Source organism: Ambystoma mexicanum, chromosome 7p, assembly GCF_040938575.1.
Source record: "Ambystoma mexicanum isolate Mex_15411 chromosome 7p, UKY_AmexF1_1, whole genome shotgun sequence".
In the NCBI taxonomy this organism is placed as follows: domain Eukaryota; kingdom Metazoa; phylum Chordata; class Amphibia; order Caudata; family Ambystomatidae; genus Ambystoma; species Ambystoma mexicanum.
Window position 1 is genome coordinate 92,953,955 of NC_090939.1, and position 19,327 is coordinate 92,973,281.

Genomic DNA, 19,327 nt, shown 5'->3' on the forward strand with positions numbered 1-19,327 from the left:
ACAAATGCTAAACAAAAGAAAATGGGTTGAAACTGAGGGCTTACACAAAGATACCAAACATAACGGACAGTGCTCCAGTGGAACGCTGGATTGTGGGACTGGGGTGCACCAGAGTTCAGAAGGTCAAAAGCACAGTGGCATTTTTCATGTCAGGGTTGTGTGGGAGGTGAGAAGTAAGAAAACCTATTCTATTTCACATTTTATTGTGGAGTACAAAAACCACAAAGATGTGAACATGCCCAAAGACCATTTTAATACTAGCAAAATGTCATCTTAACTGGTTCCCTTCCCTCCTTTCCTAACACCCACACCCCAGCATATCTTATTTGTCCCCATTCTTGAATCCCAACCACCTTCCACAAATCATAACTCAGATATTACCAGGGCATTCCAAGTAAAGTTAAACACATTTGTTTAAAAAAGAAAAATATAAATATTTAACAAGATACCTGACCATAGAGAAGGTAAGTCTATGGTAAAGAGTATGATGCATTATCTGCACCAGGCATTATTTCAGCCACAAGTCAGAAAAGTTTGCATGCCCACACTGCACACTGTCCAACTGCCACATACTTGAAATACAAGCTGGAAGAAAAAATAAGCAACATTGAAAATCATGTTGCGTGAACTTTGCTCCCAGTGTAAGAAAGTAGCAATGCAACTTTAAGGGTCTTCATTAATCTGCACATCAATAGAAACACGTTGTATAGATTTCCAAGGGCAATAAAACAATCTGGCTGCCTTTTCTGACTGTTCCTCTGTGCATGGAAAAGGGAAAGGGATTCTTCCAGGGGCTCCTTAAGACCAGGCCTTTCTGAAACAAGCTCATGATCACTGGCCTTCTAGATCTTTCACTTTGACCAAAACAATAGAGGTTCTCAGCCTTCGTTTGGCAGCTGTATTTAAGTGCCAAGTAGATGCCTTGTTTTAATGCTGTCCTAAAAAGGTAGGAGATTCCTAAGGCATGGTTTCAGCAGACGACAATTACTAGTGAGATCAGGCATGCAATGAAACAGCTTAGCGAGGACACACAAAAAGTCTTAAACAACCAACGAAATGCAAGAAAATTGTCAGTTGCTCTAATGTTAAGAGGAAGTTTTTCGCAGATTTATTTATTGTGCATTTGTTAGGCACTTATACAATAAGTAAATTGTGTTTCAAAGCACCCACAGGGAGGAAACATGGGATTGAAAGCAATATATACTATAATAAAAAAAAAAAATATATATATATACATATATATATATATATATATATATATATATACACACTGGAGGATAGATACCAACCAACTAGGCCTTGTGAGTACTCTGAATGTGCAAGTGCAGAGAGAGAAGATGGGATGAGGTGGCGGGGGGTAGTGCTGGAGTATCCGTGCTCATGGGAGAGCAGCAGATGTAAAAGCCAAGTATAGTAAGTGCTAGGGAGCATTGAGCTGCATCAAGTGGTAAGTGCAAGCCTACAGTGGCGTGGGCCAATGGGTTCTCGAGGCAAGTGCTGTGTGTAGGCAGATGCTGAGCGGATTGGGTGTGGGAGGCCAAGGCCCCGAAGTGCACATAAGGGCCCTGGTCACCAATCCCAGTGACTGTGAGATTAGCAGAGGAGGGAAGAAGGAAAGGAGGAGGCGAAAAGGAAAGTCTTGAGGAGCTTCCGGAATTTGAGGAGTTCCGGCTGAAGAGGGAGGCTCCATAGGATGGAGTCAGCTGAAGCAAGAGATCGGCCTCTGGCCATCTGTTTTGCAAAACGATTTACACACACAGAGTTGGTTCCTGTCAGAATTTGAACTTTCAGAAGAGTGGCTCACCTGTGTTTTGTTGTGTGAAGATTTACTTCGCCTTTTCTCCTTAAGTGGTTTCTGTTTGGTGCAGGTCTCATGGAGAAAGGGGCGAGCCTCCCCAGACGCCACCCTGCCTGAGGGAGGAACACTCTGGCAAGGGGACTCCTGGAAGACTGCCAGAAGCAGGAAAAACCCTCCAGCGGGGAAACAACCTGCACTGTGACCCGGCAACAGCAAATAGAGCTGGATGAGGCAGAACAAGGAGGCCAAGATGGAAGCACACAAGAGCCAGGAGGAACAAAGGAGGAACGAGACAAGGAACAGCAGCAAGGAAGGAAGGAAGGTAAGAGCTGAGCTAGCTATCAGGAATAACAGCGTTGAAGCAGAGTCTACCTAAGAGTCTGCAGTGTGGATGAATGAACCAGAGACTAAACTTTATCAACAGCAATAGAACATGAAAACCCTAAATATCTACTCCTGATGAAGGGATTGTATTTCCCGAAACGCATTGAGTTTTATGTATCACTATCTGTGAATTATAACAGAGATGGTTACACATTTTTTGTATTATATGAAACCAATATGTTGAAAATAAGGACAATTACAAATGTATGGCAAAAAGTGAAACTTGTAAGCTATGAGTATAATAGCACTTGTGAATAAATAAATATATTTTTATAGAATGTTCAGTGAAATCTACTCTTTACAAAAATTGAGAATAAGTTGGTTGTAGCAAACTGATTATTACACCTAATCTTTAGGTATACTTAATCTTTAGATACATTGACAGAATAATTGCTTTTGGAACTATACATATAAAATTATTTCTGAGCATGTTTACTTATATTTTTATGTACAACTACACTTAGAAAGCTATATAAATTGACTGTCACTTGACAGTAAACCGAGTGTGCAGGGAACGCGAGGGTTCCACAGCCTGTGGACACCCTTTCTTCTCTAGTTCTCTAACTCACAACCTAGTGTCAGGGTTGTGTTTCTCTCCTCTGCACCTCAATATCTATCCAAAAACCACAAACTGGTCAATTTCAGAGAAATCTAGGTGTGCATATGTGTTCATTTTTCTTTTGCCAGAGACTAGACACTCACATGGCCTTCCAGGAGTAAAACCGGGCACCATCTTGGAGAGAAAAAAGGCAACTGTGACTCGTAAACAGTGTCTCCAGGCTGCCCACAAGGACCAGGGGCAAAAAAGGTATGTATGACAGTACCAGATGGACGTAGAGGTATAGAGGAAAAGTATTTGGTAAGAGAAAGTTGCAGGTAGTGTGGTCCCGGGTCCCAGAAGGCCTTGTTGAAGATGCAAAGGGATTTGAATTTAATCAGTTCATCAACCGAGCGCCAGTGTGGAGTTTTTAGGGCAGAAGCGATATAGCCCCTGGGCTTCAGGCCAAGAGTAAGTCTTGCTGCCCTGTTCTGGATTGGCTGGAGGGGTCATAGAGAGGAAGACAGTAGATTCAAGAGAAGGCTATTACAGTAGTCAAGCCTAGAGAGAACCAGGGCTTGGGTAACATTGAGCGTCTGAGGGAAAGTGAGAAAAGGGTGGATTCCTTTGAGAAGAAAGAGTTGAAAGTTGGACTTCTTGGCAATGTCCTGAATGTGAGGGAGGAAGGAGAAAGAGGAGTCTAAGATGAATCCAAGGTTTCCGGCTTCATATGAAGGAGAAGGGGAGAGCCCATAGAGGATGGCCAGAGTGAGGGGAAGAAAGAGGGAGCCGGGGTCCCAATGGGAAGGATCTCAGTCTTACTGGCACTGAGGCTGAGTTTGTTGGAAGTGCACCAGGACTGGATGGCAGATAGGCAGTCCAGGATAAGTCAGAGGGTCAGCGGGGAGTTTGAAGAAAAGTTGAGTCATCTGCGTAGCACTGGAAGTTAAGAGAGAAGGAGGAACTGAGGAGTAGCAGTGGACCAAGGTACGTGTTAAAGAGCCACAGGGAGAGGTTGGAGTCCTGGGGGACACGACAGGTGGAGAAAGGGATACAGGAGGAGAAGGTGCCAAGGATAACCTGGGACAGACAGTCACTTAGGAAGGAGGTCAGCTAGTCCAGTGCCCCCTCCGAGATGCCCAGGGTATCATGGAGCCGTTTTATGAGGATGGAATGGTTGACCATGTCAAAGGCAGAGGAGAGATCAAGTAGAATGAGACCAGCGGGAGAAGAGTCCAGGGACGCGAACAGTTCTTCACAGGTGTACAGAAGAGCAGTTTCCATGCCTCTGGATGTTCGGAATCCAGATTGATTGTTGTGGAGACCGCCAACAAGTTCAGTATGAGAAGTAAGTTAGGGGAAAGCCAGTTTCTCCAGGAGTTTCCCAAGGAAGGGGGTGAGTGAGAAAGGGTGGTAGTTGGCTGAGCAGGTGGGGGTCTGCTGAAGGCTTTTTCAGGAGAGGGCACAGAAGGGAGTGCTTGAGGGAGGAGGGGAAAGATCAAGTGGCAAAGGAGTGGTTGCAGAAATTGGCAAGTGCAGGGGCAAGAGAGACAATGTTGTCCTTAATGGTTCTGGAGGAACTATGGTAGAAATGGCCCGGTCCCCTCTACGCAAGTAGCAGAATCAAGTGACAACCTGCAGATAGTCCCAGACTGAAGGACACAGTTAGGAACATAGGAGTTTTTGTTAGGGATTACAAAAGTGAGACCGGTTCAATGTCAAGCACTGTAGACCAAAGAACCTTAATGTAATTCTTTGGTGAATTAAAAACCAATGACATCTGACGAGCATAGCAGCCGTGATCATGTGGGTCGGGGCTCCCAGTGCAAGCTGGGCGGCCGCATTTTGAATTCAGTGAAGTCTACTGAGAAGACATTCTTTAAATCCAATATAGAACTTTGACTTAATCCAGTCTTTAAGATAGTAAAACAGAGACGGCAATGCCTTTCAGATTGGTAGGTAGAAAGGAGAGCATCTTCTTTTATATCTTCATTGAGTAGAAGCAGCCCTTGGTAAACTGTGACACAGGAACACATGAGTACACACAACAGTGGTAGAGACTTGAGTAAATGCCAAAACAGAGGACCCAAAAGTGAAAAGTTGCCTCATACAATCATCACCTCTATCTTATCTGCATTCAGATTAAGCCATGGGTTAGCAATCCAGTCATCAATAGTGTGCATCCACTCAATTAAATGGGACGAGGAGCAAGACCCTAATCCACAGAGAGAATGATTTGGGTGTCATCAGCACAGGAGAAAAAGTGGAGTCCAAGACGATGGAGGAGATGGTAAGTGGAGAGAGCTAAAGATTAAAGAGGAATTGAGACAGAGTAGAGTTCTGTGGATCTTCACAGAGTAGGTGGAGAAGAGAGGAGAAAAATAGCCCAAGCGTGGCAAGCTGTGACCACCCAGCAAGGAGGGACTTGAACAAAGCTAGCACTGCTCGGGCGATCCCCACAGTAGCCAGACATTCCACAAGCAAATTGTAGCGAGCACTGTCAAACAGAGTTGAAAGGTCAAGTATAAAGGTCAAGTATAATAAGAGCGGGGATCTGCCGACGTGTGGGCTAGGCGAAGGTCATCCATTGCAGCAATAAGGACAGACTGTTGCTTTCGCTGGGCAGAAGAGGGGGGGTCCAGCACCTTAGTGTCTTTTAGAAAAATACAGGGAAAGGGGTGGGGACACTTTGCCAGAAGATGGGAAATTAGCCGAAAGTTGGTGGGAATTGTAAAACATTCATGTACTCACAGTGGTCCAAGATGTGCAGAAACACCCTAACAATACTTCCTTACTTTGTCTAAACTGGCAAAACAATACAAATGACAGAAGAGACAAGCTGAAAGGTAACCAAGGGAATGATAAGACAAGCAGAAGGGTGAAACTTGGATAGTAGCAAAGGAGAATGTAAAATACAAAGATCAATCAGCGAAACAACAACACTCAGAACACCAGGTTTGACCTTATTTACCCTGAACATAAAACCTAAACGGGAGAGCAGAAAAAAAAGACCTTTTGTGATCTTTAGCTCAAGATATTGCTAAAATCAAAGACAAGACCAGGGATAGAGCCTAGAGAGAAAAGTGGTGCAGTATAACTGCTACTGAGAGAGTCTGAAGCAATATTTGAATATGCACAAATGCAAATATTTTGGCATATTGGTATTCAACATTAGATGCTTTGTAAAGGAGAAAACCTGATGATGCATACAATATTATATTTTACCATAGGTGACTCACCCCAGGTGAGATTGGCCAGAGTAAGCAGCTCTGGGACAGATCCAGAGCGGACAACGTAGTCTGGTGTGTAAGGATCCGTCTGAGCTTCACTGTCACGGTAATCTGTCTGCATACCGATAGTACGCACAAGAGGGGTGGGAGGTCGCTCTTCTCCAGTTCCCAGGCAATTGTAGGGGTCTGTTCTGAAACGTAATAAGGAACATGTATGTATTATTCTGCCCGTACATTGCATAATTAACTCAGAAGTATGATTACTGTGAGCAAAGGATTCTGTAGTTCTGAACATTTGCTAGACAGAGAGAGAGACAATCTTCTCTGGCAGCTTTCCAATGGTGTAGGGAAGCTATACAACATGCTCCTGCCTTTTACGATTTCAAGTGGCATCATGAGGCTCCTGGAACACTGGGACTCGTAATGCTCAGGTTCTCGATGGGACCACTCAATTGATCTGAGGCTGTGAGCAGATACAAGAAAGCTGGGCATCAGAACAAAATAGTAAAGATTTAGCATTGACCCTTTCAAGTAATGAGAAGAACTAGGGATACAGAGGAAGGATGTCATGGAAGGGGTTTGAAAGAGTCAAGGAAGTGGTAGGCAGTCATCCCAATACAAGTAGGTGGATAGGTGGAGTATGAGTAAGTGTTAAGGTGGATTTAAAGTGGCAGAGGGAGGACAAAAGGTTATTTACTCCTTTGCCTTTGTGCAATTCCCCGTGTGACTATGTCAGGGGTTCCAGTAGGCAAATAATACAGAAGGTCTGCCAAAGGAAGAAGAAATACAGAATCCTAGTCTCAAGACGTTTAGGGCTATTTCTAGGATTTTGAAATGGGATATTACTAATAAATCCTGCAACCCTCATCTTCACATAGCCTTATTTGGTTGATCCTTTAAACAACTACACAAATGGCACTGATGCAACTAGATGTTTAAATAAATGACAGAGGAACACATTAATGCTGTATTTCGTTGATGAGGGATAGTGATGAGAACAGACTGTAAGTCAGAATTGTCCAAGCAAACACTCCTGCACATGAACCCTACATACCTGCCCATTTCAAGGAGGACGTGTGGTGGGATTTGTTGAACAAAAGGAATCAAAGGGCTGGAAAAAAAGAAATTCAAACTCAATAAATGAACATTACAATTAAGATGCTTCACAGCAAAAAAATCATACATTCATCCAAGCAATCTTTAGAGTGGGATGAGCTGCACCAACAAAAGACACTTCACTATAGGGGGAATAACTTTTTCTTTCCATCATCTGCCATGTATAATTTTTAAATGACACTCTTTGAGCATAATTTTGCCTTCAGTGTTTTCCAAAGCAGACAAACAAAGCAGATTTTGATCACCATTTTTCTGACAAGCACTTCTTATAGTAGCATTTCGATTGGGTGCAGCACATTAAAAAGCTAACAGATTACAATTACTCTACTTTGTACAGTCACCAGGGACAATACATGGGTGGACTTTCAATGATTAAGGACAACCAATATTAGACATTTTTAAGTACAGGTAGGTGATACGGCCAGCTGTGTTAGGGATGTGACCCTGATGGATGAAGTGCTACAGTGGAGGGAGAGAAAGTGATGGACAGGACAGAGACAGGTTCGAGGCAAGGGAAAAATGCAAACTAAAAGACAAAGGAGAGGTAGGTTAAGAGGGTAACTTGGAGGCAAGGAGGTAGGCTTTTAGTTTTTAGTTTTGAACAGATTGTTGTGGACTGTTTCTCAGATGTCCGGAGGAAGAGAATTCCATGGAAAGGGAGCAAGTAGAGAGAAATAGAAGAAGTAAGAGTATAAAAGGGTGTATTGGTGTCCACTGTCAGAGTCAAAGCACGCCCATCATCTCTAAAGTTACTAGACTCATATATACAAGTAGTTATGTTCACGTCCTGCCTTTTTGAACCTTTCCTGGCATTTATAGCTATCAGACTGGCATGTTGATTCAGTGGCAAAGGGAACATATATTTTGAGCAAGTACCTCAAAAGAAAATCACGTACAAATGTATTTTTTATTTAAAATAGATTCTTTTGGAGATTCCAAAATGGCCGCCGCGGAGTCGAGACGCGACTAATCCGCGCTCGATCCGGGCCGCCGAAAAAAAGCACAAAACGAAGCACACCAGGGCGACTGAGGCCGATACACCCCCCCCGGAGACACCCGCGGACCGGGCGCGTCGGGGGCGCGGCAGAGGCGCGGCGGAGGCGCGCCGGATAAAGCAGGGCACGCCGCCCGAGGCGACCGCCCCTCCCCCACCGAGAAACCCACGCTGCGGATCCAGGGGCTTGCCGGCGCGAAGGAGAGCATGGGGGCGGCGGCCGAGGCGGTGCTCAAGCGACGGAAGGTGAGGTGATCCTCTCCCCCCCCACAAGCAGAGACCCGCGCGCGGCGGAATCCGGGGCCGCCCACTCCCCCGGCCCGCGCGCGCGGCAGAAACCAGGGCCTCGCGCACACCCCCGGCCCCCGCTGACACAGAGGGCTGCCGCGACGGCCGGGCCGCGGCGAACTGGAGCAACAAATATTTGGGGGACAAAACCGCCGCCCCCCGCCCCCCCCACCCTCCCGGGAATGCCGGAAAGGAGGCGCCCATAAAGGAAGAAGGGCAGAACAGAGAGCAAGGGACAACAGGCAAAGCAGGCACTAAGACGCCCATCTGGGCGCAATAACACGGACAGAAATACAGGCCTGGAAGGAACCCTCCCCGGATAACCTCCTGACAAAGTCCGACAGGGAAAAGGGGATCATCCGGAAACACAGCAAGCAGACCACGCAAGGGACCCGCCGCGAGTGCCAGGGGGATAAAGCCAAACCTCAAGGGGGAGACCCGGTGGCCCCGGTGAACCCCTGGACAAACCATACCATGTCAAGAGCCAAAAACAAAAACATCGCAGCCCAACAGACCCCACAAAATACGAGGCAAGAAGCAAACATTCTCCAACTGTGGTCCACGGAAGCTGCGCAACAAGCCAAAGGGAAGACACAGGACACCCAGCAAACGGAGGGAATGGCACAAACAAACCCCCCTAATATACCCTCTAAGGAGGACATGCAAACATGGTTCCAAGACCTCCAGGAAAATTTCATGACCACAGTACAGGAAGAGTTCATGACGATGAAGAGCGACATGAAACAAGCGATCCAAGACCTACGGGTCGATGTGGCGAAACTGGAGGAAAGAACCGACACATTAGAGAAAACACTACAAGGGATCGACGAAGAAACGCAGCACGTTAGCGAAACCCAGGAACATCTGGTGAGACTCACCCACAACCTCGAGATACAGTGTGAGGACCTGGAGAACCGCTCCAGACGCTCCAACATCCGCATCAAAAATATGGTGGAAACAGTACAGGACAAAGATCTGATGATGGCAGTAAAGGAGGTGTTTAGAGACATCCTGGGCGCAGCAGACCCAGTTGAAATTGGAGTCGACAGGGTCCACCGGGTCGGCCCTAAAAGATCGGGGGCACCGGGGGAGAGGCCAAGGGACGTTCTGGCGGCACTCTCATCCTACCCGCAAAAGGAACAAATTCTGAAGAAAGCCAGAGAAATGACCCACATAAGAATGAATGGGCAGGAAATTCAACTGTACCAGGATCTGGCGCTAACAACACTACAAAAGAGGAGAGCGATGGCCCCACTAACCAAGGCCCTACAGGAGAAAGAAATTAGATACAAATGGACCTTCCCGTTCGGCCTCACGTTTGTATGGGAGGGCAAACAGAGGAGAGCAACCACGTGGGAAGAGGGCCTCAACATCTTGGGCCTTCAAGGTGATACAGAGGAGAGGGATCAAACAGCACCCAGCGGGGAACAACGAAGAAACCCGAACGGATGGGAAAGGATCAAGCAAAAAAGGCAGGCCCCGGGAAGAGAAGGCCGCAGAAAGCAAATATGAAAGAAGGTCAACACACAGAAAGAAAGATGCCAATCAGCCGTCCCCGCGCAGGCTCCGGAAGGGGGCGAAAGAGAACATAAAAAGTCGCGCCAGGAACGAAACAGGCAGCCCGGGATGGAACACCCGGCTTGGAATCGGGTAAGATAAGACAGTAATGTGGGGTTTAGGACTCCCCATGCACATCTCCCCCGAGAGGAAGGAGGGCAGGGAGCTTCGGGCGCAACGCCCAAGCATCAGTAGGAACCCTCGCCCTACTCGGGTGCAACGAGTTTGGTTATGTTATTGTTACAGGTTGGGGGGGGGGGGGGGGGGGAGTTCAGAGGGTGGGCAGCTAGGGACCGGGAACACATCCAGAAGACACTACCGATAGAAGGGATCAACAGCACGTGGAACTTATGTCTTATTAAATGGGTAAGATTCGTATAGTGACCTATAACATCAGGGGAATGAACCATCCAACAAAAAGGGTGAAACTGGAGAAATTATTAAAAAGGGAAGAGGTGGACCTCCTCCTCCTCCAAGAGACTCATATCAGGAAAAAAGACAAACTAAAGGCAAGGGTAAAGGGATATACAATTTGGGCCCAAGCGAACGCCACCGGGAAAAGGGCTGGGGTCCTCATTGCAATGAAGACAGGAAGGGATGCCATTCTGGAGGACTCCATCACAGATAAGGAGGGAAGGTATGCCTTTGCCAATGCAGTGCTGGAGGGACAGAGAATCACCCTGGCGTCAGTATATGCGCCTAACGTAGGACAGGATGGATTTTTAAGGGACACCCTGGACAAACTAGAATCCTTCGCAAGGGGAGAGGTAATCTTGGGAGGAGATCTGAACTTAGCCTGGGACCCACAGAAGGACAGAAGCGCAGGAGGATCCCACAGCCATGGGGCACCATCTAAACTGCTAAAGCAACAAATGGACCAACTGGCCCTGGGCGATGTGTGGAGGGAACTTAGGGGGAACCTAAGCGGGTTCACATACTTCTCACATGTACATAACTCTATGTCTCGAATTGACTACTTGTGGGCCTCGACTGGCCTTATGGGCAAAATCCAGGGGGTAGAAAAGGGGACAATTGCACTATCGGATCATGCACCAGTGTGGCTAGACTTGAAACTGCAGGGGATAGCCAGAGGCTTATGGAGGTGGAGGATGCCGGAAGACATAATCCAGGACAAGGTAATGGGGGGAACCATAAAGGAAACGATAGAAGAATATTTCACCGAAAACGACACAGGGGAGACTTCAATAGCCACAGTCTGGGAGGCGTTTAAAGCAGTGATCCGGGGGAAACTAATAGCACTAAAAATAACGAGGGAGAAACAGAGGCATGCATGGGAAAAAGAACTGGAAAGTTCGATATCGGAGCTGCAAGGGAAAATTCTATCACAACCCACGAGGGAACTTAGGAGGACACTCAAACACACTCAGGGCCAACTGGAAATGCTCCGCACAAAGGGGGCGGAGAGGAGCCTCCTGTACCTAAGACAAAGATACTACATAAAAGCTAATAAGGCAGATAGGCTACTAGCAAGACAACTCAGAGCCAAACAGAAAGACATAACAATCAAAAACATCTCAAACACAAAAGGGGAACACATGACACGTACACAAGGCATTGGGGAAGTCTTCAGAGAATATTACCAGAAGCTATACAACTCCGATCACCCGGATTCAGACGCACAAGACACATATCTGGCATCCCTCACATTCCAACAAATCACAACGGCTGACAGGCAATCCTTAGAGGACCCCATAAAAGAAGAAGAGGTTAGGAAAGCAATAACCGAACTCCCAACGAATAAGGCCCCAGGTCCGGACGGCTTCACTGCCCCATTCTATAAAAAGTACGCGGATCACCTAACCCCAGTTCTTACCAGACTCTTAAACTCTTTCAAAGAAAGCGGCAACGTGACCCCAACAATGAATGAGGCTAAGGTCTTAGTTTTTCATAAACCAGGGAAGGACCCATCATCCGCAGCATCATACAGGCCGATCTCACTGATTAACTTAGACGCCAAGATATACACGAAGATACTAGCAGCTAGGCTGTCCCCGCTCCTTCCAAAGTTAATCCATCCAGATCAATCAGGCTTCATTCCAGGGAGACAAACCCATGACAACCTCAGAAGGGTCATTCACCTAGTGGAAAAGATAGGAATAAAACAAACCCCAGCAATCCTACTGGCAATCGATGCCGAAAAAGCATTCGACCGAGTCGAATGGTCCATGTTATTTAAGACACTACAACGCATGGGATTTGGGGAACATTTTATTGCTAGAATTAGAGCGAACTACAACACCCCTACTTGCAGAGTAGCCATCAACGGGGAGGTAACCGAAAGGGTAAACATATCCCGAGGAACAAAACAAGGATGCCCCCTATCTCCACTGTTATACGCCATCTTCCTAGAACCCCTACTAATGAAAATCAGGGAAGCCACGCAAATAAAAGGGATAGAGATGGCAGGCACGCAACATAGGGTAACCGCATACGCGGACGATATGCTGCTGATCTTAGAAGAACCAAACCGTACAATGGCAGTAACAATGGGAGAGCTAGAAACATTTGGGGCCATCTCGGGGCTAAAAATTAACAGAAGCAAATCAGAGATACTAATACTAGCAGGGGACGGGGAAGAGATTAAAAAGGAAGCAAAGACACTAAACCTCAAAGTAGCAGAAGAAGGTATTAAATACCTAGGGATCACCCTGACACATAAAGTGGAACAACTATACGGCAAAAACTACCCGCAACTACTCTCAAGCGTCAGGATTGACATAGGCAAATGGAACCCCCTGATGATCTCTTGGTGGGGTAGAATACAGGCGGTGAAGATGACCATACTCCCAAGGCTCCTATACTATTTCCAGGCCCTACCGGTAGGGATCCCCCGCTCCTTTTTCAGGGCACTCCAGAGGATGATATTGGCCTTTGTGTGGAAAGGGAAAACTCCAAGACTATCCAGGGCCGTCTTAACATCGGCAATACGGGAGGGGGGGATGGCACTCCCACACTTCCAAAAATATTACCAAGCGGCCCAACTGAAGGTGCTTCGGGAATGGCTGGGAGAAGACCCACAGCAGATATGGGCGGCACAAGATAGGGCAGTGGCTAGAACACCTCTTGGGGAATTACTTTGGAAACAGACACAGCATAGACACCCCAACATAGGGATCAGCGAAATACTGAGCACGACAATGAAGGCCTGGGATTCCCAAACACGTAAAGGCATAATATCCACCACGCTTGGCCCATTTACACCCATATGGAGGAATCCGCAATTTCCCCCAGGGACGGAGCACGGCACATCAGACGATTGGGAAGAGGAGGGCATAACGAGAATCGGGGAAATGTTCCACAACAAAGAAATTAGACCATTTGAAACATGCCTCACACTCCCTAATAGAACCACAGGAAACAGATACAGGTATGAGCAACTCAAGCACTGGCTAAAATCCCCCGAAGTCGTAAAGGCGGCAACGAGAACCCTAACCCCATTTGAGACTTACATAACATCCAACACAGGGGCAAAGAAATGGATCTCGACGCTATACACCTTTATAAATAAACAAGATGAAGAGATCAAATGGGCATACATGGGCAAATGGGACAAAACGCTGGGATCGGAGTTAACGAGAAACCAGTGGGAGGACACATGGGCCCTAATCCCCAAACTGACACGATCGGTACAGCTGAGAGAAACGTGGACTAAAATAATGACCCAATGGCACTACACACCAGAGAGACTGCACACCATGTTCCCAAACACATCTAACCTATGCTGGAGGGAATGCGGAGAGGTGGGGACGTGGAAACACATCTGGTGGACATGCAAAGGAATAGTGCCGTTCTGGGAAGAAGTGAAGGGAGAAATGGGCAAAATGTTTCCAGATGTGGAACAAATAAGCGACGGCGTATGGATGTGCGGAATGAGAGACAACACTACGAAAAAATACACGAAAACACGACTGAGAAGCTTCGTGGGTCTCCTCATAGCTGCTTGGACAACAATAGCACAAAGCTGGAAAAAGAGGGAAACACCACTAATATTCACGTGGCTTCAAAAAGTCTGGGCACAACTCGCAATGGAAAAAGTCACCCACACAATCCAAGGCACAAAGGACAGGTTTACCAAAGAATGGGGTAGCGTCCTGGAACACCTTCAGTCGGACTTTATGGAACAATGGTGCCCCCACAATATTAAGGTCACAGACATTTTCAACGCATAGGCTAAGTCCTCGGAGATTAAGATCACGTGTCCCCGGGGGGGGGGCGGGGGGGGAGGGGTTGGGGTGAATTGTTATACAAGTTGTTTACATGCTGTTCACTAAAGAAAATAATAAAGATATGTATTAAAAAAAAAAATAGATTCTTTTTTCTTTGCTTGGCCATTTTTTGAAAAAAAAAGGTTTTGTTTTGAAAAGGTAAACATAATTTGATTTATTTGCTTTATGCATTACAGACAGCCTAGAGTAATCATCCATCATGTCGACATTGTATATTTTTGGCATTTTATACAATTCTGTAAAAGAAATGGAACGTAATGAAAAATTTGAGGAACCTTTCAAAGAGGAGTAAACGCAAGATAGGTCTGCACAAATAAAATAAGTAATATGGGATTTTAAGTGATATGAAATGTTTTTTTTAATGGGCACCCGACATACACAGTTCCTTGCCCCAAATGGCAAAAGTCCCAGCGAGACAACTCTCAACCTGCCATTCAACATATTAAGGAAGGAGAAAGGAGCTCCTCTGGTTTACATCTCGGTTAGCTCACTCTCGGACTGAAAAGTTCAAGCCTCCCAGGAACCTCAGTACTTTTATTAAGGAGGATTACTCGAGTCTCCGGTCAGCCACCCTACACTAATCTGCCATTTCCCAATCCTTATTGCGCAGTTGTACAATGGATGTATTTGAGAGAGGGTGAGAGACGGTCTGACATTGGCAAAGTGAGAAATAAAAATGGGACGTATCTGCAGAGGTGTTATATGTGGCTTCTCAATTGTTTACGCCCCCTCATTGCCCTAAACATTTTAACAGACTTTACAGATCCTGCTCTGGACCTTTCTTAGCAAACTATCCCTTCTGTTTGAGGACTGGAGGGATAGTGTCCATGAGGGTGCCCTCCTGTGACAGGTAAATTCAATGTTAATATCCCCTGCTAGGATATAGAGGCGATACCTTTGCTCGATGGAGCTACCCGGTCCAAAAAGAGTAGGGGCCTGATGTGGATGTCTTTTTCTTTTTTTTTTTTTACTTTTATTTATTGTTGCACACAGATAGGACACATACACATTATGAAGTAATTACAGAACATTAGCACTACACTTCGTTTCAGACCATATTATTCCGGATATTCGGCCTCGGTTTTGTCGAATAAATATTGTTTGTATCTGGCCCATATATTCCTTGGTCTAGAGGTGGGTTGCACTGAGTCTATGTATAGTTCCTCAGTGTCGTTTGTCCATATAATATCCCTGTCCCATTCCGCCTTCGTTGGCGGGGTATTGCTTTTCCCCTTCATCAAGATCACCCTTTTAGCTATCAGTAGCCTTAAGTTCAATAGCTTCCGCCAAGTTGGATTCATCTTTCCTGTAGCACCCAATAGGCACAGCGATGGTGACCATTCGATGGGCTGATCAGCCATCTCGTCTAATGCTGTGCAGATCTCTGCCCAGTATTCTTTGAGTTTTATGCACGCCCATAGCATATGAAAAATGCCTGCTTCTTCGGAATGACATCTCGGCATGTACTTATCACTGTGGGGTATATGCGATTCAGTTTGGCAGGAGTGTAGTGTGTTCTGTGGACAATTTTATAGTGTATTAACTTATATCTGGCATTGCATGATATGTGTTTGGTTAAAGAGCATATCTGTTGCCAGTGGCTATCCTCTATTTGATGCCCCAGGTCTTGTTCACACTTGTTTTTGGCGTTATGCATTTCTGGAGGGCGGGTTTGAGTAAGTCTTGTACAGGGTGGATGCTGAGATTTTCCCTTTCTCTGCAGTGAACATATACCCCAGACCCAAATGTATCGTCGGTTCTGTTGGAAAGGTGGGCCATTTATTTGCAATGGAAGATTTAACGTGCACATAATGCATCTTGTGTTTGGGCACGTCGCCTACTATGTCTTTAAGGGTTTTGTGTGGGAGTGGCCGGGCCAGTCTGGCCCCCCCTCACTCATTCAGTTTAAGGTACATGCCACTTGCTCGACCAACAGTGGGGGGAGCCTCCTTTTGCCCCGGTGTACATAACCAGCCCACGTGCTGATGATGACGCAGGAGGGGCTGTTTAGAGACACTCGGCATCCATCTTGGACACCCCCGACTCCATTTTTGGATTAGGCCTCACTGCAATACTACGAAAAGGCTTCCCTCCCCTTTGCGGCGCTGCGCTCGGTGCTCCCAACGGCCCCCACCTTTTTTCCTGTGTCTGAAAGCCTTGCAGCTTCATTCTCGCGCCTGAGCCGGAGGTAATTGCAACAAAAACAAATGTAACGCCTCGCACTTCCTCTGAGATCACTGTCCTGCGTGTGAGCCGGCTCAGGCCATGCCTTGCGAACTCCTCCATCACCACAAACCTGTCGCGCCCCCTCATGCTCCCCCCCCCCCCCCCAAGGTTGGGAAATTACTGCCAACATAACCTCATGGCTCCTGATAGGTGTTCTCTTGATGTACCAGATATGTAACCTCTGTGTGATGCCCAGCCCAGTGTGCCCTTTCTAACACCAGCCCACCTCCGTCACCATATATTGCCCCTTAGAACTAACAAATGTCAGCGTGCCCCCAAGCTTCTTTGATGTGACCAGGCCTACCCCATGATCAACGATCCCACCTTATCCTCATACATGTTTGAGTGTTAGACCCAATCCGTTGCCAATAAGGTCCCCTATGTAACAACGTCATGTATTACGTTATTTCGTGTTATAAGCTTCCATCTTTGTAATGTGTGCCAGAGCGCTCTCGGGCAGCAGAGTTCTCTGGATGCCAATTCTTATAAAAATAGATAAACTTGCAGCCTATTGGTCTCATTCCCTGCTGGGGTTTGCCATATTCCTTTATACTTTGGGTGTCCAAGTCGGGGAGTGGGCCTACATTTTGGTGACCATCACGACGTGATTGTAGAGGTGTGCCGAGGCCTCCGTGCCGTGCGGCGAGATCTGGGACGCCCCCCATCAAAACCATCGCCTCCGCGGCTGACCAGTTTGTGCGCACCAAAGAACGGGTCCAAGGGTACTTGTCAAATACCCAACTAAAAACTGCTCGCCAGGGCTACGGCTTGGTTGGGGTGCGGATCAGATTGTGGCTAGACCGTGAACGGCGGCTCTCGGACCACCCAGCTAAACACGTGAGTACTGGCTGCGAGACTTTGTAGGGGGAAAAGAGGATTGGAGCAAAAAAGGGATTCAAATAACAGTGTAGGTAAAAATCTAGAACAGTGGGGACAAGGCAGAGGGTCTGTGTGAATGTTACTGAGGCTTTTTCTTGTCAATCCTTTATATGGCCATTAGGTTTTTTGGTAAAAAGAAGTAAAAAGGAGTAAGGAAGCATAGCCCGAATGAGGTAGAAGGCGGCGCTGCATAGCATTGTCTCGTCCAGTGCAGAAAATAAGTGAAGATAAAGAGGAAAAAAAAAGTAGGAGTCTCATATATATAGTAGACTCGGAGTAGTAATTTAGAATTTTTTCTGTGTGATCAGAAGTCTTGGAGAGAAAGTAAGACAGGGCGTGGAGGTGGAGAGTGCGTGAAATAGCAGGAGCTGGGGGTAATAACGGTATAAAAATAAAACGGCGAAGGAACAAAGAGGGAGTGTATGTTACATGGACTTTTGTGTTTTTTTGTGCTACCTGTTCGTCTGTCAGCACGGAATGTTGCATTTGTGATTTGCCAAATATACTGTCTAGTATAACAGGGTGTTAAAAGAATTGTGACGTATGGTCGAAAGGATTTTCACATTCAAGAAGGGTTGGAATTTTCGTGTGGTTTGTAAAGATAGAAGGTAAATTGAAAACGCCCATTGGCCCCAAACTACACGCACGCCAAAGAAACATAAGTGCCACTATGGGGGGGGGGGGACACGCCATTAGCACATATTTGCAAACATCTCCCTTTATATAGCGATAAAATACAGAAATACCATGATCAATGGGTGATGGAAATAAAAGGAGATAGCGTACGGCCAATATGGCCAGAGGGAGGATCCTTCGATAAACGAGTATTAGATTTGGTATCGACACATCTACTAGCAAAATATAAAGGTAAGCAGTTACAAAACAGAAGGGAAGTGCTAGACTTGTGGCGCATGTTCGAAGAAGTAACACCCAGCAGCGAGGTGAGTAAGGAGACAGCGATAAGGAAGGGCGAGGTACAGCAAGGGGAGACGGGTGTGCAGAGGGGGAAGGTTCAACACCATTAAAAGAGAATGAGTCAACATAAATGTACCCACTGCTGACAAGACCTGCAGTGGGGTATGAGGAGCCCTTGTATATTCCAGCGTGCATAAGTGAAGCCGCAAGAGTAGCAGCCGCATGTCCCTCTCCCACTGCCCCGACCCCCTATGAGACAGGACGGTTGTATGGACCAACTAGCACTCCCCCGGAAAATTTAGTACGCCAAACAAGAGATTTAGATCAGCGGCTCGCACACGCACAGATGGAAATAGCAAGGTTGAGAGCGTTATGCGACAGAGGACAAGGGTTGCCGAGGGGAGTGGAAACACTGCCATTGACCACGGGTGACTTCACCCCACCATCAAGTGTTGCGGGCTCAAGTATCGCTGGGGAAGGTCTTGTAGGGGGATTGCCACCCCCGCCACCACCGGTACAAATACCGAGAGAACAAGGACAAGAGTGGCAGTCTGGAGAGTTCCAGTTTCACCTGAATGGTAAACCTGTTTGGATAATACCGCCAGCCACTCCAGACAGCCAACAAGGAGAAGGACAGGAGGAAAGGGAGTCAGAAGAAGAGGTAGAGGAAGTATGGAGCGACTTAGATGAATATGAAGGTGGAGCAGCAGCGGCAGGACTGCCATTGCCGTTCACATTTGAGCAAGGGGATGTTAGATCGCCACCAGGATGGTAAGGAAGGTTGAGACAAAGGGCAGGAAACATGCTGGTAAGCAAAACGAAAAAGGGAGCGGTAAGTAAGAAAGGAGGAAAAACAAAACTACAGATGCCTCTAATACATAGGGGAGCTGGTAGGCCCAACTACATACCATGGGCACATATGGACAAAAACAACTTGCTGAAACTCCTCCCCCCACTTTCGGGTGGAGCGGGGAAGGGGATACACGCCTTTGAAAAACACACGGCAGGAGTGCCCCTAGCGATAGGGGATGTAAAGAGTTTGTTAGTATCAGCAGTGGGTGATCAATCAGATGCGTTGTGGGTAAAGGCGGGGTTCCCGGCGGTGACTATGAGTTGTGACCGCCACGACGGGTCCGCATTTAATAATGTCAGGAC

General features: G+C 46.8%; 1 protein-coding gene across 1 annotated transcript in view; it reads right to left on the reverse strand.

Annotated features, from left to right (window-relative positions):
* The window catches only part of CFAP91 (cilia and flagella associated protein 91), a 677,881-nt gene that overhangs the window by 432,246 nt on the left and 226,308 nt on the right, over positions 1-19,327 (reverse strand). Inside the window, exons 5-6 of the mRNA XM_069635853.1 lie at positions 7,005-7,061; positions 5,960-6,141 (exon numbers count right to left, since the gene is read on the reverse strand). Coding sequence (XP_069491954.1) covers positions 5,960-6,141; positions 7,005-7,061 — 239 coding nt within the window. The remainder of the gene's footprint in view (positions 1-5,959; positions 6,142-7,004; positions 7,062-19,327) is intronic.